Raw genomic sequence first — 26,328 nt, 5'->3', positions numbered from 1 at the left:
TCACACCAACACCGCTCCCCCATACCCGCAGCTCACCCAATCCCCCCATACCCGCAGCTCACACCAACACCGCTCCCCCATACCCGCAGCTCACACCACCTCCCCCATACCCGCAGCTCACACCAACACCGCTCCCCCATACCCGCAGCTCACACCACCTCCCCCATACCCGCAGCTCACACCACCTCCCCCATACCCGCAGCTCACCCAATCCCCCCATATCCGCAGCTTAAAACCCCCCATATCAGCAGCTTACATGACCGCCCCATATCTGCTCACTCCCCCATATCCGCAGCTCATCCAACCCCCCTATATCTGCAGCTTATCCCCCCATATCCCCAGCTGAACCCCCCATATCCCCAGCTCAACCCCCCCATATCCCCAGCTCAACCTCCCCATATCCCCAGCTCAACCCCCCCATATCCCCAGCTCAACACCCCCATATCCCCAGCTCAACACCCCCATATCCCCAGCTCAACACCCCCATACCCCCAGCTCAACACCCCCATACCCCCAGCTCACCACCCCTCCGATCCACAGCGCACGTCTCCTCCCGCCCCCCTTCCCTCCCTCCCTCCCTCCACCACCTGACGGAACTGAGAATTGGGATCCAGTGGTGTCAAATACTTTCAATTGTTTTGCTTGTAGAAATTACACCGAGGACATGCAGACACAAGGCTGTTGTTGAACCGTAAGTGGTCAAGGCTACAACAAGCTTCTTCACATTTGCCAATTGTCAAGACCATGTCCGTGTCGAGCCTAAAGGTTTTGTAAGACCATCAGCGACTATTAGAAACGGCAGTGACTAATTCTGATTTACTGTTCCCCTTTAATTAATGTTCCACAGAAAGTCCGATTCTGGAATGAAAAGGATTGCATTGAAAAAGTGCGGAAGGGATCTGGCTTCCTTCAGAGTTTCTGCTGCTTTGATAACTGTTGCCACAACTCTGCAGCATGGGTGACTTGTAACAAATCACCGCCACGTGCTCCAGTCTTATTTCCCGGTCAAAAGGGATCTTCAGTGCTTTCTTCAGATTCTGCAGGCAGATTCACCAAAGCAATGCCCTTGTGCAATCTCTCCAGGGAAAACTTCATCTGAAACAGAATAAACGGAATCAGGAATCTCAAATCACAGCAGCTGAACTCAATGCACAGATCGCTCCACCTTAGTGAAGGTTAAGGATGCAACCTACACACAGGTGGATCTGGACTCTATATATAATAATCTGCCATTGATGATCACATATCCCGGAGTGATAAATAATTCATTGATCAGAATTTCTTACCTCATCTAAGAGCCCAACACAGGCCTTGAGGATGTGTCTCCACTTCTGTAATTCGGCATCATGGAAGCTCTTCTGCAACTGTAAGATATGGGCCCATTCCACAGCTGTCTGAGGAATCTTTCTATCAGAAGAGGCATGAAAAGAAGTCCATTAGTAGGTCTTCACAGAGATATGAACAACTACAGGAATTGTAACACTGCATGTAACACGAGTTCAATAGGCAACAGTAACACAAGAAAGGAATTGCAGAGCGATGAGCAGATATCACACCACACAACAGGAGTGGCAAGGACAGGAGCAGGCAATTCACTGGGACCATGACCTCAAAGCAAGGAGAACATTCAAAAGAGAAAGGGTGAGGATAACAGGAGTGGAAATAAAAGGAGCCGAGTGTAATGTATCCAAGTTTGCTGACGATACAAATCTAAGTGGGAAACTCATTACAGCCTTGGTCCAAACATGGACAAAAGAGCTGAATTCCAGAGGTGAGCTGAGAGTGACTGCCCTTGACATCAAGGCACAATTGACCGAATGTGGCACCAAGGAGCCCTAGTAAAATTGAAATCAATGGGAATCAAAGGGAAAACTCTCCAGTGCCTAGAGTCATACCTAGCACAAAAGAATATAGTAGTGGTTGTTGGAGGCCAGGACATTGCTACAGGAGTTCCACAGGGCAGTGTCCTAGGCCCAACCATCTTCAGCTGCTTCATCAATCCATCATAAGGTCAGAAATGGGAATGTTCGCTGATGTTTGCACAGTGTTCAGTTCCATTCACAACCCCTCAGATAATGAAGCAGTCCGAGCCTGCATGCAGCAAGACCTGGACAACATCCAGGCTTGGGCTCATAAGTGGCAAGTAACATTCGCGCCAGACAAGTGCCAGGCAATGACCATCTCCAACAAGAAAGAATCTAACCACCTCTCCTCGACATTCAACAGCATTACCATCGCCGAATCCCCCACCATCAACATCCTGGGGGTCACCACTGACCAGAAACTTAACTGGACCAGCCACATAAATACTGTGGCTACAAGAGCAGGTCAGAGGCTGGGTATTCTGCGGCGAGTGACTCACCTCCTGACTCCCCAAAGCCTTTCCACCATCTACAAGGCACAAGTCAGTAGTGTGATGGAATACTCTCCACTTGCCTGGATGAGTGCAGCTCCAACAACACTCAAGAAGCTCGACACCATCCAGGACAAAGCAGCCCGCTTGATTGGTACCCCGTCCACCACCCTAAACATTCACTCCCTTCACCACCGGCGCACTGTGGCTGCAGTGTGTACCATCCACAGGATGCACTGCAGCAACTCGCCAAGGCTTTTTCAACAGCACCTCCCAAACCCACGACCTCTACCACCTAGAAGGACAAGGGCAGCAGGCACATGGGAACAAAACCACCTGCACGTTCCACTCCAAGTCACACACCATCCCGACTTGGAAATATATCGCCGTTCCTTCATCGTCGCTGGGTCAAAATCCTGGAACTCCCTTCCTAACAGCACTGTGGGAGAACCTTCACCACACGGACTGCAGCGGTTCAAGGAGGCGGCTCACCACCACCTTCTCAAGGGCAATTAGGGATGGGCAATAAATGCCGGCCTTGCCAGCGACGCCCACATCCCATGAACGAATAAAAAAAAGTAAGCTGTGACGAGGACACAAAGAGTCTGCAAAGGGATATAGACAGGTTAAATGATTGGGCAAGAAGGTGGCAGATGGAGTATAATGTGGGGAAATGTGAGGTTATTCACTTTAGAAACATAGAAACATAGAAAATAGGAACAAGAGTAGGCCACTCGGCCCTTCGGGCCTGCTCCACCATTCAAAATGATCATTATGATCATCTAACTCAATATCCTGTTCCCACTTTTTCCCCATATCCCTTGATCCCTTTAGCATTAAGAAATATATCTATCTCCTTCTTGAATACATCTAATGACTTGGCCTCCACTGCCTTCTGTGGTAGATAAATTCCACAGGTTCACCACCCTCTGAAGAAATTTCTCCTCATCTCGGTTCTAAATGGCATACCCCGTATCCTGAGACTGTGACCCCTGGTTCTGGATTCCCCAGCCATCGGGAACATCCTCCCTGCACCTAGTCTGTCTAGTCCTGTTAGAATTTTATATGTTTCAATGAGATCACCTCTCATTCTTCTAAACTCTAGTGAATACAGGCCTAGTCGACCCAATCTCTCCTCATACATCAGTCCTGCCATCCCAGGAATCAGTCTGGTAAACCTTTGTTGCACTCCCTCCATGGCAAGGACATCCTTCCTCAGATAAGGAGACCAAAACTGCACACAATACTCCAGATGTGGTCTCACCAAGGCCCTGTATAACTGCAGTAAGACATCCCTGTACTCAAATCCTCTTGCAACGAACGCCAAAATACCATTCACCTTCCTAACTGCTTGCTGCACCTGAATGCTCGCTTTCAGCGACTGGTGTACAAGGACACCCACGTCTCATTGCACCTCCCCTTTTTCCAATTGATCACCATTCAGATAATAATCTGTCTTTCTGTTTTTACAACCAAAGTGGATAACCTCACATTTATCCACGTTATACTGCATCTGCCATGTTCTTGCCCATTCATCCAACTTGTCTAAATCACATTGGAGCCTCTTTGCATCCTCCTCACAGCTCACATTCCACCCCAGCTTTGTGTCGTCTGCAAACTTGGAAATGTTACATTCCGTTCCCTCATCCAAATCATTGATATAGATTGTGAATAGCTGGGGCCCAAGCACTGATCCCTGCGGTACCCCACTAGTCACTGCCTGCCACCTGGAAAAAGACCCGTTTGTTCCTACTCTGTTTCCTGTCTGTCAACCAATTCTCAATCCATGCCAGTATATTCCCCCCGATCCCATGCGCTTTAATTTTGCACACTAACCTCTTGAGTGGGACCTTATCAAAAGTCTTCTGAAAATCCAAGTACACCACATCCACTGGTTCTCCCCTATCTATTCTACTAGTTACATCCTCAAAAAAATCCAGTAGATTTGTTAAGCATGATTTCCCTTTCATAAACCCATGCTGACTTTGTCCAATCCCGTTAATGCCTTCCAAGTGTTCTGTTATCACATCCTTTATAATAGACTTAGCACTTTCCCCATTACTGATGTTAGGCTAACTGGTCTGTAATTCCCTGTTTTTTCTCTCCCTCCTTTTTTAAATAGTGGGGTTACATTTGCCACCCTCCAATCTGTAGGAACTGTTCCAGAGTCTCTAGAATTTTGGAAGGTGATCACCAATGCATCCACTATTTCCAGGGCCACTTCCTTTAGTACTCTGGGATGTAGATTATCAGGCCCTGGGGATTTGTCAGCCTTTAGCCCCATTAATTTCCCGAGCACTATTTTCTTACTAATTCTGGTTTCCTTCAGTTCCTCCCTCTCACTAGACCTTTGGTTCCCTTACATTTCTGGGAGGTTATTTGGGTCATAAGAACATAAGAAATAGGAGCAGGAGTAGGCCAATCGGCCCCTCGAGCCTGCTCCGCCATTCAATAAGATCATGGCTGATCTGATCCTAACCTCAAATCTAAATTCATGTCCAATTTCCTGCCTGCTCCCCGTAACCCCTAATTCCCTTTACTTCTCGGAAACTGTCTATTTCTGTTTTAAATTTATTTAATGATGTAGCTTCCACAACTTCCTGGGGCAGCAAATTCCACAGACCCACTACCCCCTGAGTGAAGAAGTTTCTCATCTCAGTTTTGAAAGAGCAGCCCCTTATTCTAAGATTATGCCCACTCGTTCTAGTTTCACCCATCCTTGGGAACATCCTTACCGCATCCACCCGATCAAGCCCCTTCACAATCTTATACGTTTCAATAAGATCGCCTCTCATTCTTCTGAACTCCAATGAGTGGAGTCCCAATCTACTCAACCTCTCCTCATATGTCCACCCCCTCATCCCCGGGATTAACCGAGTGAACCTTCTTTGTACTGCCTCGAGAGCAAGTATGTCTTTTCTTAAGTATGGACACCAAAACTGTATGCAGTATTCCAGGTGCGGTCTCACCAATACCTTATATAACTGCAGCAACACCTCCCTGTTTTTATATTCTATCCCCCGAGCAATAAAAGCCAACATTCCGTTGGCCTTCTTGATCACCTGCTGCACCTGCATACTAACTTTTTGATTTTCTTGCACTAGGACCCCCAGATCCCTTTGTACTGCAGTACTTTCCAGTTTCTCGCCATTAAGATAATAACTTGCTCTCTGATTTTTCCTGCCAAAGTGCATAACCTCACATTTTCCAATATTGTATTGCATCTGCCAAATCTCCGCCCACTCACCCAGCCTGTCTATATCCCCTTATAGGTTTTTTATGTCCTCCTCGTTGTCTACTTTCCCTCCCATCTTTGTATCATCTGCAAACTTTGATATGTTACACTCGGTCCCCTCCTCCAAATCGTTAATATAGATTGTAAAGAGTTGGGGACCCAGCACCGACCCCTGCGGAACACCACTGGCTACTGGTTGCCAGTCCGAGAATGAACCATTTATCCCAACTCTCTGCTTCCTGTTAGATAACCAATCCTCCACCCATGCCAGAATATTACCCCCAATCCAGTGATTCTTTATCTTGAGCAATAATCTTTTATGTGGCACCTTGTCGAATGCCTTCTGGAAGTCTAAATACACTACGTCCACTGGTTCCCCTTTATCCACCCTGTACGTTATGTCCTCAAAGAACTCAGGCAAATTTGTCAGACATGACTTCCCCTTCATAAAGCCATGCTGACTTTGTCCTATTAAATTATATTTATCTAAATGTTCCGCTACTGTCTCCTTAATAATAGACTCCCAAATTTTACCCACCACAGATGTTAGGCTAACTGGTCTATAATTTCCAGCCTTCTGCCTACTACCCTTTTTAAATAACAGTGTTACATTAGCAGTTTTCCAATCTGCCGGGACCTTTGCCGAGTCCAGAGAATTTTGGAAAATTATTACCAAAGCATCCACAATCCCTACTGCCACTTCCCTCAAGACCCTAGGATGTAAGCCATCAGGTCCAGGGGATTTATCCGCCTTGAGTCCCATTAATTTACTGAGTACCAATTCCTTAGTGATTTTAATCGTATTTAGCTCCTCCCCCCCCAGAGCCCCCTGTTTGTCCAGTGTTGGGATATTCTTAGTCTCCTCTACCATAAAGACTGAAACAAAATATTTGTTCAGCATTTTTGCCATCTCCATGTTTCCCACCATTAATTTCCCAGTCTCATCCTCTAAGGGACCTACGTTTGGCTTAGCCACCCTTTTTCTTTTTATATAACTATAGAAACTCTTGCTATCTGTTTTTATATTTTTTGCTAATTTATTTTCATAATCTATCTTCCCTTTCTTAATCAATCCTTTAGTTACTTTTTGCTGTCTTTTGAAGACTTCCCAATCTTCTATCCTCCCACTAAGTTTGGCTACCTTATATGTCCTTGTTCTTAGTCGGATACTATCCTTAATTTCTTTACTTAGCCACGGATGGCTGTCATTTCTTTTACACCCTTTTTTCCTCAGTGGAATATATATTTTTTGAAAGTTGTAAAATAACTCCTTAAATGAACACCACTGCTCATGTACCGTCTTACCCTTTAATCTATTTTCCCAGTCCACTTTAATCAATTCCGCTCTCGTACCATCATAGTCGCCTTTATTCAAGCTCAGTACGCTTGTTTGAGAACCAACCTTCTCACCCTCTAATTGGATATGGAAAGTAACCATGTTATGGTCACTCATTCCAAGGGGATCCTTAACTAGGACATTATTAATTAATCCTGGCTCATTACACAGGACCAGGTCCAAGGTTGCCTGCCCCCTTGTAGGATCAGTTACATGCTGCTTAAGAAATCCATCCCTAATACACTCAATAAACTCTTCCTCAAGGCTGCCCTGCCCAATTTGATTTGTCCAGTTAATATGATAGTTAAAATCCCCCATAATTATAGCTGTTCCCTTATTACATGCCCCGACTATTTCCTGATTAATCTGTCCTCCTTTGTGAAGACAGAGCCAAAGTATGTGTTTAATTGTTCTGCCATTTCTTTGTTCCCCATTATAATTTCCCCCATTTCTGACTGTAAGGGACCTACATTTGTCTTCACTAATCTTTTTCTCTCGACATACTTATAGCAGCTTTTACAGTCAGTTTTTATGTTCCCTGACTAGTTTACTCTCATACTCTATTTTCCCCCTATTAATCAATCTCTTTGTTCTCCTTCGCTGAATTCTGAACTGCTCCCAATCCTCAGGCTTGTCGCTTTTTCTGGAAACTTTATCTGTCTCCTCTTTGGATCTAATACTATCCCTAATTTCTTTTGTAAGCCACGGTTGAGCCACCTTTCCTGTTTTATTTTTGCGCCAGACAGGAATGAATAATTGTTGTAATTCCTGTACATGTTCTTTAAATATTAGCCATTGCCTTTCCATCGTCATCCCTTTTAGTAAAGTTCCCCAATCTATCATAGCCAACTCATACCTCATACTTTCGTAATTTCCTTTATTTAGATTCAGGACCCTAGTTTCGGATTCAACTACTTCACCCTCCATCTTAATGAGGAATTCTATCATGTTATGGTTGCTCTTCTCTAAGGGACCCCGGCACAACAAGATTGTTAATTAATCCTTTCTCATTGCACAATATCCAGTCTAGGATCGCCTGTTCAATATATTGAAGAACCAACTAGAGGTCTAGAAATCCATCACGTACACAGTCCAGGAATTCCTCCCCCACAGTATTATTGCTAATTTGATTTGAACAATCTATATGTAAAGTCTCCCCTTATTATAGTTGTACCCTTCTTGCATGCATCTCTAATTTCCTGTTTAATGCCCTCCCCTACATCTCCACTACTGTTTGGGGGCCTATAGACAACCCCCACCAACATTTTCTGCCCCTTGGTGTTTCTTAGCTCCACCCATACAGATTCCATATTGTGATTTTCCGAGCCAATATCCTTCCTCACTATTGCATGGATTTCCTCCTTTACTAACAACGCTACCCCACCTCCTTTCCCTTTTTGCCTGTCCTTCCTAAATATTGAATACCCCTGGATGTTCAGTTCCCATCCTTGGTCACCCTGCAGCCATGTCTCCGTAATCGCAACTATATCATACCCGTTAATATCTATCTGCGCTGTTAATTCATCTACCTTATTGCGAATGTTCTGCTCATTAAGACACAATGCCTTTAGACTTGTCTTTTTAAGATTGCTAGTCATTTTAGTATTATTTTGCATTATGGCCCGATTTGTTTTTCGCCCTTGTTTTCTCTGCCTTCCACTATTGCTTCTTCCCTTTCTGTCTTTTGTTTCTATCGTTGTTTCCCCCTCCTCTGTCTCCCTGCTCAGGTTCCCAACCCCCTGCCATTCTAGTTTAAACCTTCCCCAACAGCACTAACACATGGCACTGGTAGTAATCCTGAGATCACCACCTTTGAGGTCTTGCTTTTTAATTTATCTCCTAACTCCTTAAATTCACCTTGCAGGACCTCATCCCTTTTTTTTTAAACCTATGTCTTTGGTACTGATATGGACCACGACTACTGGCTGTTCACCCTCCCCCTCCAGAATGGCCTGCAGCCGCTCAGTGACATCCTTGACCCTAGCACCAGGGAGGCAACATACCATCCTGGAGTCACATTTGCAGGCGCAGAAATGCCTATCTGTTCCCCTTACAATTGAATCCCCTATCACTATAGCCCTGCCACTCTTATTCCTCCCCTCCTGTGCAGCAGAGCCACCCGTGGTGCCCCGAACTTGGCTCTTGCTGCTTTCCCCTGATAAGCCATCTCCCCCAACAGTATCCAAAGTGGTATATTTGTTTGAGAGGGAGATGGCCCCAGGGGACTCCTGTTCTACCTGCCTAGTCCTTTTACTCTGCCTGGCGGTCACCCATTTCCTTTCTGCCTGCGTAATCTTTACCTGCGGTGTGACATTTGGTTGGAAGAATAGAAAAACAGAAATGTTGGTGTTCAGAGACACTTGGGTGTCCTCGTACATGAAACACAGAAAGTTATGCTAAACCTTTATAAATCATTTCCCTGCGTTAAATTTAATTTGCCATGTGTCTGCCCGTTTCACCAGTCTGCCTATGGCCTCCTGAAGTCTGTTACTACCACTGTTTACCACATTTCCGAATTTTGTGTCATCTGCAAACTATGTACCCTCTATACCCAAGTCCAGATCATTAACATATCAAAAAGAGCAGTGGTGCTAATACTGATCCCTGGGGAAAACCACAGAATATTTTTTAAATGATGAGAAACTATTAAATGTTGGTGTTCAGAGAGATTTGGGTGTCTCGGATTTTCAAAAGGCATTCGATAAGTTGCCACAGAAGAGGTGGTTACACAAGATTAGGGCTCATGGGATTGGGGGTTATATAATAGCGTGAATTGAGGATTGGTTAATGGACAGAAAAGAGAGAGTAGGAATAAATTAGTCATTTTCAGGTTGGCAGGCTGTAACTAGTGGGGTGCCGCAAGGATCAGTGCTTGGGCCTCAGCTGTTTACAATATATATCAATGACTTAGATGAAGGGGCCGAGTTTAATGTATCCAAGTTTGCTGACGATACTAAGCTAGGAGGGAAAGCAAGCTGTGAGGAGGACACAAAGAGGCTGCAAAGGGATATAGGCAGTGGGTGGGCGAGAAGGTGGCAGATGGAGTATAATGTGGGGAAATATGAGGTTATTCATTTTGGTAGGAAGAACAGAAAAGCAGAATTTTTTTTAAAAGGTGAGACACGAAGAAATGTTGGTAGTCAGAGGGATTTGGGTGTCCTCGTACATGAATCACAGAAAGTTAACATGCAAGTACAGCAAGCAATTAGGAAAGCAAATGGCATGTTGGCCTTTATTACAAGAGTGTTGGAGTACAAGAGTAGGAAAGTCTTACTACAATTGTACAGGGCTTTGGTGAGACCACACCTGGAGTACTGTGTACAGTTTTGGTCTCCTTATCTAAGGAAGGATATACTTGCCTTAGAGGCGATGCAACGAAGGTTCACTAGATGAATTCCTGATGATGAAGAGGTATGTGAAAGGCTAGCTGTACTTAAAGTAGATAAGTCACCCGGTCTGGATGGGAAGTATCCTAGGTTGCTGAGGTAAGTAAGGGTGGAAATTGCAGAGTTACTGGCCATAATCTTCCAAACATCCATAGGTACGGTGGGGGTGGTGCCAGAGGACTGGAGAATTGCAAATGTTACATCCTTGTTCCAAAAAAGGTGTAAGGATAAACCCAGCAACTATAGGCCAGTCAGTTTAACCTCAGTGGTGGGGAAACTTTTAGAAACGATAATCCGGGTCAGAATTAACAGTCACTTGGACGAGTGTGGATAGATTAGGGAAAGCCAGCACAGATTTGTTAAAGACAAATCGTGTTTAACTAACCTGATAGAGTTTTTTGATGAGGTAACAGAGAGGGTAGATGAGGGCAATGCAGTTGATGTGGTGTATATGGACTTTCAAAAGGCATTTAATAAAGTGCCGCACGGTAGCTTATCATCAAAATTGCAGCCCATGGAATAAAGAGGGCAGTAGCAACATGGATACAGAATTGGCTAAGGGACAGGAGACAGAATAGTGGTGAACGGTTGTTTTTTGGACTGGAGGGAGGTGTACGGTGGTGTTCCCCAGGGGCGGTACTAGGACCATTGCTTTTCTTGATATATATTAATGACTTGGACTTGGGTGTACAGGCCACAATTTCAACATTTGCAGATGACACAAAACTTGCAAGGGTAGTAAACAGTGAGGAGGATAGTGATAGACTACAAGAGGATATAGACAGGCTGGTGGAATGGGCGGACACGTGATGAAATTTAACGCAGAAAAATGCGAAGTGATACATTTCGGTAGGAAAGGCAATATAAACTAGAGGGCACAACTTTAAAAGGAGTACAGGAACAGAGAGATCTGGGGGTATATGTGCACAAATCGTTGAAGGTGGCAGGGCAGGTTGAGAAAGCGGTTAAAAAAGCATACGAGATCCTGGGCTTTATACATAGAGACACACAGTACAAAAGTATGGAAGTCATGATGAACCTTTATAAAAACAATGATTCGGCCACAACTGGAGTATTGTGTCCAGTTCTGGGCACCGCACTTTAGGAAAGATGTGAAGGCCTTAGAGAGGGTGCAGAAGAGATTTACTAGAATGATTCCATGGATGAGGGACTTTAGTTACGTGGATAGACTGGAGAAGCTGGGGTTGTTCTCCTTGGAACAGAGATAGTTAGAATCATAGAATCATAGAAGTTTACAACATGGAAACAGGCCCTTCGGCCCAACATGTCCATGTCGCCCAGTTTATACCACTAAGCTAGTCCCAATTGCCTGCACTTGGCCCATATCCCTCTATACCCATCTTACCCATGTAACTGTCCAAATGCTTTTTAAAAGACAAAATTGGACCCGCCTCTACTACTGCCTCTGGCAGCTCGTTCCAGACAATCACCACCCTTTGAGTGAAAAAATTGCCCCTCTGGACCCTTTTGTATCTCTCCCCTCTCACCTTAAATCTATGCCCCCTCGTTATAGACTCCCCTACCTTTGGGAAAAGATTTTGACTATCTCCCTTATCTATGCCCCTCATTATTTTATAGACTTCTATAAGATCACCCCGAAACCTCCTACTCTCCAGGGAAAAAAGTCTCAGTCTATCCAACCTCTCCCTATAAGTCAAACCATCAAGTCCCGGTAGCATCCTAGTAAATCTTTTCTGCACTCTTTCTAGTTTAATAATATCCTTTCTATAATAGGGTGACCAGAACTGTACACAGTATTCCAAGTGTGGCCTAACTAATGTCTTGTACAACTTCAACAAGACATCCCAACTCCTGTATTCAATGTTCTGACCAATGAAACCAAGCATGCTGAATGCCTTCTTCACCACCCTATCCACCTGTGACTCCACTTTCAAGGAGCTATGAACCTGTACTCCTAGATCTCTTTGTTCTATAACTCTCCCCAACGCCCTACCATTAACGGAGTAGGTCCTGGCCCGATTCGATCTACCAAAATGCATCACCTCACATTTATCTAAATTAAACTCCATCTGCCATTCATCGGCCCACTGGCCCAATTTATCAAGATCCCGTTGCAATCCTAGATAACCTTCTTCACTGTCCACAATGCCACCAATCTTGGTGTCATCTGCAAACTTACTAACCATGCCTCCTAAATTCTCATCCAAATCATTAATATAAATAACAAATAACAGCGGACCCAGCACCGATCCCTGAGGCACACCGCTGGACACAGGCATCCAGTTTGAAAAACAACCCTCTACAACCACCCTCTGTCTTCTGCCGTCAATCCAATTTTGTATCCAATTGGCTACCTCACCTTGGATCCCGTGAGATTTAACCTTATGTAACAACCTACCATGCGGTACCTTGTCAAAGGCTTTGCTAAAGTCCATGTAGACCACGTCTACTGCACAGCCCTCATCTATCTTCTTGGTTACCCCTTCAAAAAACTCAATCATGATTTTCCTCTCACAAAACCATGCTGACTGTTCCTAATCAGTCCCTGCCTCTCCAAATGCCCATAGATCCTGTCTCTCAGAATACCCTCTAACAACTTACCCACTATAGATGTCAGGCTCACCGGTCTGTAGTTCCCAGGCTTTTCCCTGCCGCCCTTCTTAAACAAAGGCACAACATTTGCTACCCTCCAATCTCCAGGCACCTCACCTGTAGCTGTCGATGATTGAAATATCTCTGCTAGGGGACCCCCAATTTCCTCCCTCACCTCCCATAACGTCCTGGGATACATTTCATCAGGTCCCGGAGATTTATCTACCTTGATGCGAGTTAAGACTTCCAGCACCTCCCTCTCTGTAATATGTACACTCCTCAAGACATCACTATTTATTTCCCCAAGTTCCCTAACATCCATGCCTTTCTCAACCGTAAATACCGATGCGAAAGAGTCATTTAGGATCTCACCCATCTCTAGTGGTTCCGCACATAGATGACCTTGTTGATCCTTAAGTGGCCCTACTCTCTCCCTAGTTACTCTTTTGCCCTTTATGTATTTGTAGAAGCTCTTTGGGTTCTCCTTTGCCTTATCTGCCAAAGCAATCTCATGTCCCCTTTTTGCCCTCCTGATTTCTCTCTTAACTCTACTCCGGCAATCTCTATACTCTTCAAGGGATCCACTTGATCCCAGCTGCCTATGCATGTCATATGCCTCCTTCTTCTTTCTGACTAGGGCCTCAATCTCCCGAGTCATCCAAGGTTCCCTACTTCTACCAGCCTTGCCCTTCACTTTATAAGGAATGTGCTTACCCTGAACCCTGGTTAACACACTTTTGAAGGCCTCCCACTTACCAGACGTCCCTTTGCCTGCCAACAGACTGTCCCAATCAACTTCTGAAAGTTCCTGTCTAATACCATCAAAATTAGCCTTTCCCCAATTTAGAATTTTAACTTCTGGGCCAAACCTATCATTCTCCATAGCTATCCTAAAACTAATGGAATTATGATCACTGGTCCCAAAGTGATCCCTCACTAACACTTCTGTCACCTGCCCTTCCTTACTTCCCAAGAGTTGTGAGGAGATTTGATAGAGGTATTCAAAATCATGAAGGGTCTAGACAGAGTAGATAGAGAGAAACTGTTCCCATTGGTGGAAGGGTCAAGGACCAGAGGACATAGATTTAAGGTGATTGGCAAAAGAACCAAAGGTGACATGAGGAAAAACTTTTTTTGGTTATGATCTGGAATGCACTGCCCGAGGGGGTCCTGGAGGCAGATTCAATCATGGTCTTCAAAAGAGAACTGGATAAGTACTTGAAAGGAAAAAATTTGCAGGGCTACAGGGAAAGGGCGGGGGAGTGGGACTAGCTGGATTGTTCTTGCATAGAGCCAGGGCGGACTCCATGGGCCGAATGGCCTCCTTCCATCTCAGCCTTGAATATACTCAACGACTCAGCATCTACAGCCCTCTGGAGTAGAGAATTCCAAAGATTAACAACCCTCAGAGTGAAGAAATTCCTCCTCATTTCAGTATTAAATGGCCGACCCCTTATCCTGAGACTGTGCCCCCTAGTTCTAGACTCTCCAGCCAGGGGAAACAATCTCTCAGCAACTATACTGTCAATCTCCCTCAGAGTCTTATATGTTTCAATGAGATCACCTCTCATCTAAACTCGAGAGAGTATAGGCCCATTCTACTCAACCTCTCCTCATAGGACAACCCTCTCATAGAATCATAGAAAGGTTACAGCATGGAAGGAGGCCATTCAGCCCATGGAGTCCGCCCCGGCTCGACGCAAGAACAATTTAGACTCTGGGGGAATCAAGGGATATGGGGATCGGGCAGGAAAGTGGAGTTGAGGTCGAAGATCAGCCATGATCTGATTGAATGGTGGAGCAGGCTCGAGGGGCTGTATGGCCTACTCCTGCTCCTATTTCTTATGCTCTTATGAGCACAGGGGAAGGAGCAGGGGGATTCTTCCGAAATGGACCTTGATTAACTGCAGCCCTGTGCATCCAATCCCAATAGTCAGCCTCAGGCTTGAGTGCCCTAATCCAACAGATGGACACCTGCTCCGGCAGGGGTATTGTAAGTGCCCTTGTTTGGCATTATATGTCCGGCAACTGAACACAGTTTACAGCACAGGCAGAGGCCAAGTGGCCAATTGTATCTGTCCTGTGGCCAAAAGCGCCTGGTTCTGTGGCCACCCTTTAAATTGCTCAACATTCTTTACAGCTTTTCCCAGTCAGATTCTGTTTTCACTTTTGCAATCCTTCTATCTGCAGCAGTGAAAGAACTGACATTATTCTAATCGATGGACGATTTCATACAACAAATCTCTCCTTTCATTAGATCTAGAACTGTTTGTTGGCTCAGCCATGTCTGGTCCTCTGCTCAGTTCTCCTCTGAACTCTCTGCTCTTGTTCCTCCTCAGCTGTAAATAGCCCACCCTACAAGGAGTGTGCTTGTGATGTGGGGAGTGCCTGTCAGTACATAAGGAGAAGACGACAGGAGTGGACTGGCATTTGGGGTGAAGCCCCTTTGTCAGACTGTGCTGGGAAAGGGCTGAGCAAATGCATCGGGACCATATTTCCCTTGCTTTTCCTGTTTTAATTCCACGTTTCCTGTACTTGCAATTTGTCATTTTTCAGGCCTCTCTCTCTCCCCCACTATTTCCACATACTTTTATATCTGAATAATTTTGCTCAGCACCTTTTATATCATCTATCAGTTTACAGAGCTTCCTCTTTCTTATTGATGCAATGCTGAATTCTCTCCCTCCCTTTCCTCTATTATCCCAATCATACTAAATTTACCATTTATTTTTCCTTCAGTTCTGATGAAGAATTCACACCTAAAATGTCATCATCTGTTGTTTCTCATCACTGACCCTGTGTGTTGCCAGGATGTTCTGTTTTTATCCTGTCCAAACTCTTCCCTGCATCTTTCATATTAAAACTCATTCTTTCCCTAGACCTTAAAACTGTGGAACTCCTCACCTCCTTCAGTCTTCCCTTCCCCCTACAAACACCCCACATTTGTGGCTTTGACTTATCGTTCCTTCCTCATTTCCAACTCTTTGCACTCTTGGCGAAGTCGGGCAGTGTGGATCTCACCGTTTGCCAAGAGAATTATATTGATCACTGAAAGAACTCCAGGAGAGTTCCAGCCTCACTTGATTCAGACCTTCCAGTACTTACCCCTCTGAAAGTGCATGGACACGCCAGGCTTCCAGTGTCTGAGCAGCTTGTTCTAAAGCCCACAGCTTGTAAAACAGCATCACGTTTAAAACAATTAGCACCACCAGGCTGTAGAGAGAGAGAGAGAGAGAGAGAGTGAGAGAGAGAGAGAGAGAGAGAGTGAGAGAGATTGAGTGAGAGAGAATGAGTGAGAGAGAATGAGAATGAGTGAAAGAATGAGAGAGAGAAACAGAGAGAGAGAAAGAGAGAGAGAGAGAGTCAGGTGAGTGAGTGAGAGAGAGAGAGTGTGAGTGAGAATGAGTGAAAGAATGAGAGAGAGAAACAGAGTGAGAGAGAGTGTGTGTGTGAGAGAGTGAGTGAATGAGTGAGTGAGAGATAGAAAATGTGAGTGTGTGAGAGACTGAGTGTGAGAGAGGGGGGAGAAGGGGCGAGGGGAAGAGAGAAAGAGTGGGGCAGAGAAAAGGGTGGGAGAGCGATAAAGAGATGGATTGCGACAGTGAAAGAACGGAGGAGGAATATATGAAGAAAGTGAGATATATCTGCAGGCAGGTGTATGATTTTGTGCAAAGATAATACAGTGATTCAGGCAAATCCTGGGAAGAGATGAACAAAGAAAACAAAAAAGAAAAGATAATCAGGGAGCATTAGAAGCAAAAACTCGTTAGGTGGCAGAACATAAATACAGAATGAATAATCAGTGTGTGCACGATAGAGTGAGAATACAGAATGGATAATCAGAGTGTGTACAATAGAGTGAGAATACAGAATGGATAATCAGAGGGTCTACAATAGAGTGAGAATACAGAATGGATAATCAGAGGGCCTACAATAGAGTGAGAATACAGAATGGATAATTAGAGGGTCTACAATGGAGTGAGAATACAGAATGGATAATCAGAGGGTCTACAATAGAGTGAGAATACAGAATGGATAATCAGAGGGCCTACAATAGAGTGAGAATACAGAATGGATAATTAGAGGGTCTACAATGGAGTGAGAATACAGAATGGATAATTAGAGGGTGTACAACAGAGTGAGAATACGGAATGGATAATCAGAGGGTCTACAATAGAGTGAGAATACAGAATGGATAATCAGAGGACCTACAATAGAGTGAGAATACGGAATGGATAATCAGAGGGTCTACAATAGAGTGAGAATACAGAATGGATAATCAGAGGGTCTACAATGGAGTGAGAATACAGAATGGATAATCAGAGGACCTACAATAGAGTGAGAATACGGAATGGATAATCAGAGGGTCTACAATGGAGTGAGAATACAGAATGGATAATTAGAGGGTGTACAACAGAGTGAGAATACAGCATGGATAGTCAGAGGGTGTAGAATGCTGTGTAAGAGTGCAGGCACAGAAAGCATGTGTTCTTGTGGGTACTGAATAGATACACAGAATGTACACTATTGTGTAAAGGTAGAAAACAGTTGCATGGGGTATAAAACAGAAGGTTAGAAACTGCAGGTACAGAAGATGTACAGAATGTGTACTCGAGTGTGCAATAGAAACACAGCATATATAATAGAGAGAATCAGAGTGCAGGCACAGAACAGACACATGGGATGTACAAGAGTTGAAGACTGGATATGGAAAGATACATAGGTTGTCCAACAGCGTGCGAGAGACTGTGAGCACAGAATACACAGAATGTATGTGAGTGAAACTGAGTACGGAACATTGCGTGGGACATATACCTGGTCAACAATATAGTGGTAGGTTTCTTCGAAAATACGGTTTGTTGAAACTTTTAACAGGTCAAAATATCATAAGCCTCACTCATGGTGTTGTCTTTTTAAGATTGCCAGCTGGTAACTGACAGTAACTTAACAGATACTGGTGGTCCTATGAACAACCCATTGTAAGGGGAGTGAGTTGGCAATGATAGATTGGGGAGTTCCATTAAAAGGCATGACGGTGGATAGGCAATGGCTAACATTTAAAGAACGAATGCATGAATTGCAACCGTTATACGTTCCTTTCTGGCGCAAAAACACAAAAGGAAATGCGGCCCAATCATGGCTAACAAAAGAAATTAAGGATAGTATTCGATCCAAAGAGGAGTCATATAAAGTTGCCAGAAAAAGTAGTAAACCTGAGGATTGGGAGCAGTTTAGAATTCAGCAAAAAAAGACCAAGAGATTGATTAAGAGGGGAAAGAGAGAGTATGAGAGTAAACTTGCAAGGAACATAAAAGCAGACTGTAAAAGCTTCTACAAGTATGTAAAAAGAAAAAGATTAGTGAAGACAAATGTAGGTCCCTTACAGTCAGAAACGGGAGAATTTATAATGGGGAACAGGGAAATGGCAGAGCAATTAAACAAATACTTTGGTTCTGTCTTCACGGAAGTGGACACAAATAACTTCCCAGAAATGCTAGGGAACTAATGGACTAGTGAGAAGGAGGAATTAAAGGAAATTAGTATTAGTAAAAAAATAGTGCTGGAGAAATTAATGGGACTGAAAGCTGATAAATACCCAGGGCCTGATAATCTACATCCCAGAGTACTAAAAGAGGTAGCCATGGAAATAGTGGATGGATTGGTTGTCATCTTCCAAAATTCTATAGACTCTGGAACAGTTCCTGCAGATTGGAAGGTGGCAAATGTAACCCCCCTATTTAAAAAAGGAGGGAGAGAAAAGAGGGAACTACAGACCGGTTAGCCTAACATCAGTAATGGGGAAAATGCTAGAGTCTATTATAAAGGATGTGATAACAGGACACTTAGAAAATATCAACAGGATTAGACAAAGTCAACATGGATTTATGAAAGGGAAATAGTGTTTGACAAACCTACTGGAGTTTTTTGAGGATGTAACTGGTAGAATAGATAAGGGAGATGTGGTGTATTTGGATTTTCAGAAGGCCTTTGATAAAGTCCCACATAAGAGGTTAGTGTGCAAAATTGAAGCACATGGGATTGGTGGTAATATACTGGTATGGATTGAAAATTGGTTGACAGACAGGAAACAGAGAGTAGGAATAAATGGGTCTTTTTCAGGGTTGCAGGTGGTGACTAGTGGGGTACCGCAGGGATCAGTGCTTGGGCCCCAGCTATTCACAATATATACCAATGATTTGGACAAAACAGATAGTAAGAGCTACAAAAAGGGAGTATGAAAAGAAACTTGCAAGGGATATCAAAACCAATACGAAGAACTTTTATAGTTACATTAGGAAAAAGAGGGTGGTCAGGAGCAGTGTTGGCCCCTTAAAAACTGAAAGTGAGGATATTGTCATTGACAATGGGGAAATGGCGGACATGTTGAACGATTACTTTGCATCAGTATTTACAGTAGAAAAAGAGGATAGCATGCCGGAAATCCCAAGAAAACTAATATTGAATCGGGGACAGGGACTTGAAAAAATTAATATAAGTAAAGCAACAGTAATGAAGAAAATAATAGCACTAAAGAGTGACAAATCCCCAGGACCAGATGGTTTCCATCCCAGGGTTTTAAAGGAAGTAGGTGAGCACATTGCAGATGCCCTAATTATAATCTTTCCAAGTTCTTTAGATTCAGGAACTGTCCCTCTGGATTGGAAAATTGCACATGTCACTCTGCTTTTTAAGAAAGGAGAGAAAGGGAAACCGGGGAATTATAGACCAGTTAGCCTAACATCTGTTGTGAGGAAAATGCTGGAGTCCATAATTAAGGATAGGGTGACTGAACACTGAGAATTTTCAGTTAATCAGAGAGAGCCAGCATGGATTTGTGAAAGGTAGGTCGTGCCTGACAAACCTGATTGCATTTTTTGAAGAGGTGACTAAAGTAGTGGACAGGGGAATGTCAATGGATGTTATTTATATGGACTTCCAGAAGGCATTTGATAAGGTCCCACATAAGAGACTGTTAGCCAAGATAGAAGCCCATGGAATCGAGGGAAAAGTATGGACCTAGTTAGGAAGTTGGCTGAGCGAAAGGCGACAGAGAGTAGGGATAATGGGTAGGTACTCACATTGGCAGGATGTGACTAGTGGAGTCCCGCAGGGATCTGTCTTGGGGCCTCAATTATTCACAATATTTATTAACGACTTAGATGAAGGCATAGAAAGTCTCATATCTAAGTTTGCCGATGACACAAAGATTGGTGGCATTGTAAGCAGTGTAGATGAAAACATAAAATTACAAAGGGATATTGATAGATTAGGTGAATGGGCAAAACCGTGGCAAATGGAATTCAATGTAGACAAATGTGAGGTCATCCACTTTGGATCAAAGAAGGATAGAACAGGGTACTTTCTAAATGGTAAAAAGTTAAAAACAGTGGATGTCCAAAGGGACCTAGGGGTTCAGGTACATAGATCATTGAAGTGTCTTGAACAGGTGCAGAAAATAATCAATAAGGCTAATGGAATGCTGGCCTTTATATCGAGAAGACTAGAGTACAAGGGGGCAGAAGTTATGCTGCAGCTATACAAAACCCTGGTTAGACTGCACCTGGAGTACTGTGAACAGTTCTGGGCACCGCACCTTCGGAAGGACATATTGGTTTTGGAGGGAGTGCAGCGTAGGTTTACTAGAATGATACCCGGACTTTAAGGGTTAAGTTACGAGGAGAGATTACACAAATTGGGGTTGTATTCTCCTGAGTTTCAAAGGTTAAGGGGTGATCTGATCGAAGTTTATAAGATATTAAGGGGAACGGATAGGGTGGATAGAGAGAAACTATTTCCGCTGGTTGGGGATTCTAGGAGTAGGGGGCAGTCTAAAAATTAGAGCCAGACCTTTCAGGAGCGAGATTAGAAAACATTTCTACACACAAAGGGTGGTAGAAGTTTGGAACTCTCTTCCGCAAACGGCAATTGATACTAGCTCAATTGCTAAATTTAAATCTGAGATAGATAGCTTTTTGGGGATATGGGCCAAAGAAAGGTGTATGGAGTTAGATCACAGATCAGACATAATCTTATCAAATGGCGGAGCAGGCACGAGGGGCTGAATGGCCTACTCCTGTTCCTATGTTCCTATGGATGAGGGAATCAAATGTAATATTTCCAAGTTTGCTAACGACACAAAACTAGGTAGGATTGTGAGTTGCGAGGAGGATGCAAAGAGGCTTCAGGGCGATTTAGACAAGTTGAGTGAGTGGGCAAATACATGGCAGTATAACGTGGATAAATGTGAAGTTATCCACTTCGGAACGAAAAACAGAAAGGCAGAGTATTATTTAAATAGTGATAGATTGGGGAATGTTGATGTACAAAGGGACCTGGGTGTCCTTGTACACCAGTCATTGAACACAAACATGCAGGTGCAGCAAGCCGTAGGAAGGCAAATGGTATGTTGGCCTTCATTGCAAGAGGTTTTGAGTACAGGAGCAGGGATGCCTTACTGCAGGTACACAGGGCCTTGGTGAGACCACACCTGGAGTATTGAGTGCAGTTTTGGTCTCCTTACCTAAGAAAGGATATACTTGCCATGGAGGGAGTGCAGCGAAGGTTCACCAGACTGACTCCTGGGATGGCAGGACTGTCGTATGAGGAGAGATTGGGTCGACTCGGCCTGTATTCACTAGAGTTTAGAAGAATGAGCGTGAATCTCATTGAAATGTATAAAATTCTGACAGGGCTGGACAGACTGGATGCAGGGAGGATGTTACCCCTGGCTCGGGGGGTCTAGAACGAGGGGTCACTGTCTCAGGATACGGGGTAGGACATTTAGGACTGAGATAAGGAGAAATTTCTTCACTCAGAGGGTGGTGAACCTGTGGAATTCTCTACCACAGAAGGCAGTGGAGGCCAAGTCACTGAATATATTTAAGGAGCTTGATAGATTTCTAGACACAAAAAACATCAAGGGGTATGGGGAGAGAGCGGGAATATGATATTGAGATAGAGGATCAGCCATGATCATACTGAATAGCGGAGCAGGCTCGAAGGGCCGAATGGCCTACTCCTGCTCCTATTTTCTATGTTTCTATGTAAAACCACTCAGTATCCAAACTGTGACATTAGAACCCGGGAAAAATTACAGGACAGATCCTTCCTGGTGCCAGAAATACGGAGTGCAGTGTTTGTAACCCAGGGAAAACTTGATGCCCAGATTCTTACATGAAGCTGATAATCAGCAGTAAATTGGAGACACTGCGGTCCAGTGAGCAACCTCTTACATGTTCTCTGTACTTGGACTGTAGGGACCCTGCAACACACAAAATGTACAAATCAGTCACGTGCTGACCGTTCATCCTGGCCCAGGTCCTCCCCTCATAACCTAAAGAACTAATCACCCTCTCCCCAGAAGAACAATTATACCCTCGCTTGTACACGCACATCCTGCACACATCCTGTACTCGTGTGCCCAAGCACATCCTGTACTCGTGAACGCATGCACATGCCCACTGTACCTTGTGTTCATGTACATACACATACACTCCCCGTCATGAACATGTACACCTGTGTGGGAACATACCTTGAAATCGTGTATATACACAAACACCACCACGCACACTCTGTGCTTGTGTACATATACTATAATTGTGTACACACACACACAATTGTGTACACATACTTGCGTTGTGTATACAGATGCACATGCTTGTGTTCCCTATAATTATTGTACATAGGCCCCTGAGCTTTTGTCCGCATGTGCACATATTGAAATACATAGACATTATCACACAGAAACAGGCCATTCGGCCCATCCAGTCCATGTCAGTGTTTACCGCCATGTGAACAAATAGTGCCACTCACATTTATACATCCCCCTCTCCAATCCAATCTTGAATGTTAATATCGTTTCTGTCTCAACCACTAACCCTCGAAGTGAATTCCACAGCCTCACAACTCTCTGTGTGCGGCTCTCCTGCTCTCTGTTCTAAATCTCTGACATTTCATCTTGTATCACTGGCCCCTCGTTCTAGACCCTCAACTACTAGAAACAGTTTGCTTCTATCTATCCTGTCCCATCCTCTCATCATTTTAAACACTTCTATCATATCATCCTGTAATCTGCTTTGTTTTATTGGAAGGCCCTTTGTGTGCAAGTCCTCTTGTGCATGTACACACGATGCACTGATGCGCACACCCTCCTGTGCATGCACACATGCTTTATTCATGTGCACACTCTCCTGTGCATGCACACCCACTGCACTTGCGTGCACACTCTCCTGTGCATGCACATGCTGTATTCATGTGCGTACCCTTCTGTGCGTGCACACATGCTGCTCCCATGCTCACACCCTCCTGTGCTGAAGTGTATGCTTTACCTGATACGCGTTTATTTCTGGACGATGTTTCCTTGTCTGAAGGCGAGATTAGGGGGCTCAGGATTTCATCTAACTGTGATTTGCGACAATGTGCTCTCTTCCTCCGCCGCAATGCCCCTGATTTGCTGTGCTTTTCCTTTAGAGACTGTCGAGAGCAATTAGCTTTCAGCAATTTCTCCACCTTCACCAACTCTAATTCTGAAGAAACAAACAGGCGTAAGAGGTCTCGGCAAGACTGCAGGAAAAACTAGGCAGGGTCTTTGCACTCGGTGGGAGGACAAGGCAGGAAAGCTCACTTTGTTCTACTTCATCACTCCCTGAAGAACTTGGGTATTTCATTTCTAGTGCCCACCTCTCTCGTAAACGCCAAACTCAGCATATACAATTGGAAGGACAGCTCTTGTGCCTAACTCAGAGTGCCATTCCCTGTAGCTCCCTCACTGCACCGCCCCAGTTCCCCATGTCTGTCCATACCTAAATGCTGAAAGTGCTGCGCCAGCCCACTCATCGTGTTCCTCTCGATGAAATTCTTCACCAGGTTCCACGGCTGCTTCCTGTAGTGTATTTCTGAGGAGACTCTGTTCAATTAATTACAAACAGGCAATCAGACCTTTTAGTGATATCGGTTGTGGTCAAAACAAACAAGTGCACACCACGGGGTGGGGGAGGCGTCACTGACCCAATCGCCACGATACCTAATCTCAACCATTGCAATTCCAGCAAGTGGTCTAGAATCTGAGCCAGTAAATGTAATGCATGTCTGCTTTCTGACCCAGTGTGTTAGGATATAATGCATGTCTGCTTTCTGACCCAGTGTGTTAGGATATAATGCATGTCTGCTTTCTGACCCAGTGTGTTAGGATATAATGCATGTCTGCTTTCTAACCCAGTGTTAGGATATCATGCATGTCTGCTTTCTGACCCAGTGTGTTAGGATATATTGCATGTCTGCTTTCTAACCCAGTGTTAGGATATCATGCATGTCTGCTTTCTGACCCAGTGTGTTAGGATATAATGCATGTCTGCTTTCTGACCCAGTGTGTTAGGATATAATGCATGTCTGCTTTCTAACCCAGTGTTAGGATATCATGCATGTCTGCTTTCTGACCCAGTGCGTTAGGATATATTGCATGTCTGCTTTCTGACCCAGTGTGTTAGGATATAATGCATGTCTGCTTTCTGACCCAGTGTGTTAGGATATAATGCATGTCTGCTTTCTAACCCAGTGTTAGGATATCATGCATGTCTGCTTTCTGACCCAGTGTGTTAGGATATAATGCATGTCTGCTTTCTGACCCAGTGTGTTAGGATATATTGCTTGTCTGCTTTCTGACCCAGTGTGTTAGGATATATTGCATGTCTGCTTTCTAACCCAGTGTTAGGATGTAATGCATGTCTGCTTTCTGACCCAGTGTGTTAGGATATAATGCATGTCTGCTTTCTGACCCAGTGTGTTAGGATATATTGCTTGTCTGCTTTCTGACCCAGTGCGTTAGGATATATTGCATGTCTGCTTTCTGACCCAGTGTGTTAGGATATATTGCTTGTCTGCTTTCTGACCCAGTGTGTTAGGATATATTGCTTGTCTGCTTTCTGACCCAGTGTGTTAGGATATATTGCATGTCTGCTTTCTGACCCAGTGCGTTAGGATATATTGCATGTCTGCTTTCTGACCCAGTGCGTTAGGATATAATGCATGTCTGCTTTCTGACCCAGTGCGTTAGGATATAATGCATGTCTGCTTTCTGACCCAGTGCGTTAGGATATATTGCATGTCTGCTTTCTGACCCAGTGCGTTAGGATATATTGCATGTCTGCTTTCTGACCCAGTGTATTAGGATATAATGCATGTCTGCTTTCTGACCCAGTGCATTATGATGTAATGACAGAGAGCCCCAGTTGATCAACGGCCCTGCCCATTGCTCAAACAGCCAAAGTCTCTACCACTGAGCAGCAAAATAGTAACAAGAGGATATAAATTTAAGACAATCAGAAAAGGAATTGAAGGGGAGGCAAAAATATTCTACACAGGGAAATGATTAAAATATGGAATTCTCTGCCAGAACTATGCTGCAACAAAGCCCATAAAATCTTTCAAAAGGGAATTAGATAGCTCCTTAAAAAATTAAATTAATGGGTATGAGGTGCAGGCAGGAGAGTGGGATTAGACCAGTGGTTCATATGGGGAAAGAAAGCAGTCGCAGAGACTGAAGGTCCGAGTGGCCTGCTTCTGAGTTAGACTTAATCCCAGGCGCTGATCCTGAGGACTGGTTTAGATTTAATTGCAGCCTCTGATCCAGAGACAGGCCAAGATTTAACAGCAGGCTTTGATCCCTTGATTTAAATCCAGGTTCTGACTGCCTAATTAAGGTGGGGCTTACCTCAGTCTGCATTTGTTCCTGGCTACACACATTAGGCAGTAGCGATTGACAGTATAGAAGTAATCCTGGTATGGGATACCTTGCGTCACCACCTCCGAATCAACAATGTAGCACTCACTCTTCTGGCTGCTCTTATATAGGGTCTAAGGAAAGGGCACACAACGCATTGTTAAGAGTAGTCATGGCAGTGAGTGCTGTATGCCCTATGGGAAACACCGAAATCTTCCAACAGTGTGGAATCAAAGGGACTGCATGGAACGAGCCTTTTCAAAGGATGGAAGGTGCCTCCCTTTGCCCAGGGCCATAGCCAGAGGATGCAAGGGCAGCGGCTAGGCCCCAGCGCTCTTATGCCCTAATCTTGGGACTCCTTGGCCTCAGCTTGTTCTGCAATCAGGGCCATGCCCTCAGATGCATTAGCCAAGCTGAAGGGCTCACCCGAGTATCTCTACTGACAGGGCCATCTGTATCCGGGCTCCAGGCAGGGCAGGCTAGGCCCTGATCATATCCTGACACAATCCCCAGAATTAGGAAATGGACTCTGGAAATCCTGGAGAATGAGGAAATCTTCGAAATTAACAAAGGGAACGCTCCTCCATTCATCTCACTAAAGTACCCAGAGAAACAGGCCATTCCCACTGAAATAGTAGGCGGCCTGCCTGAGGGTTAATTACCCAGGGCTCAGGGGCCGGTGGACAGGGAGTCCAGAATTGAGCTATCTTGGTTCAACAAGAGGGG

At 44.4% G+C, this 26,328-nt stretch overlaps 1 protein-coding gene across 4 annotated transcripts in view; it reads right to left on the bottom strand.

Moving 5' to 3' along the window:
- Positions 1-579: 579 nt before the first annotated feature.
- The window catches only part of LOC137313266 (protein Aster-B-like), a 68,111-nt gene continuing 42,362 nt past the window's right edge, over positions 580-26,328 (bottom strand). For 2 of the 4 annotated variants that reach the window (XM_067979388.1, XM_067979389.1), the window contains exons 13-19: positions 25,594-25,736; positions 23,687-23,790; positions 23,213-23,410; positions 22,059-22,146; positions 15,990-16,097; positions 1,287-1,407; positions 580-1,095 (exon numbers count right to left, since the gene is read on the bottom strand). In XM_067979388.1, the coding sequence (XP_067835489.1) occupies positions 1,006-1,095; positions 1,287-1,407; positions 15,990-16,097; positions 22,059-22,146; positions 23,213-23,410; positions 23,687-23,790; positions 25,594-25,736 (852 nt within the window). In that variant the 3' untranslated portion in view covers positions 580-1,005. The remainder of the gene's footprint in view (positions 1,096-1,286; positions 1,408-15,989; positions 16,098-22,058; positions 22,147-23,212; positions 23,411-23,686; positions 23,791-25,593; positions 25,737-26,328) is intronic. The other 2 variants (XM_067979390.1, XM_067979391.1) reach the window with 2 other exon arrangements.

Source organism: Heptranchias perlo, unplaced genomic scaffold (assembly GCF_035084215.1).
Source record: "Heptranchias perlo isolate sHepPer1 unplaced genomic scaffold, sHepPer1.hap1 HAP1_SCAFFOLD_450, whole genome shotgun sequence".
NCBI classification, from domain to species: Eukaryota; Metazoa; Chordata; class Chondrichthyes; order Hexanchiformes; family Hexanchidae; genus Heptranchias; species Heptranchias perlo.
This window is presented reverse-complemented; position numbering and strand designations above follow the sequence as displayed.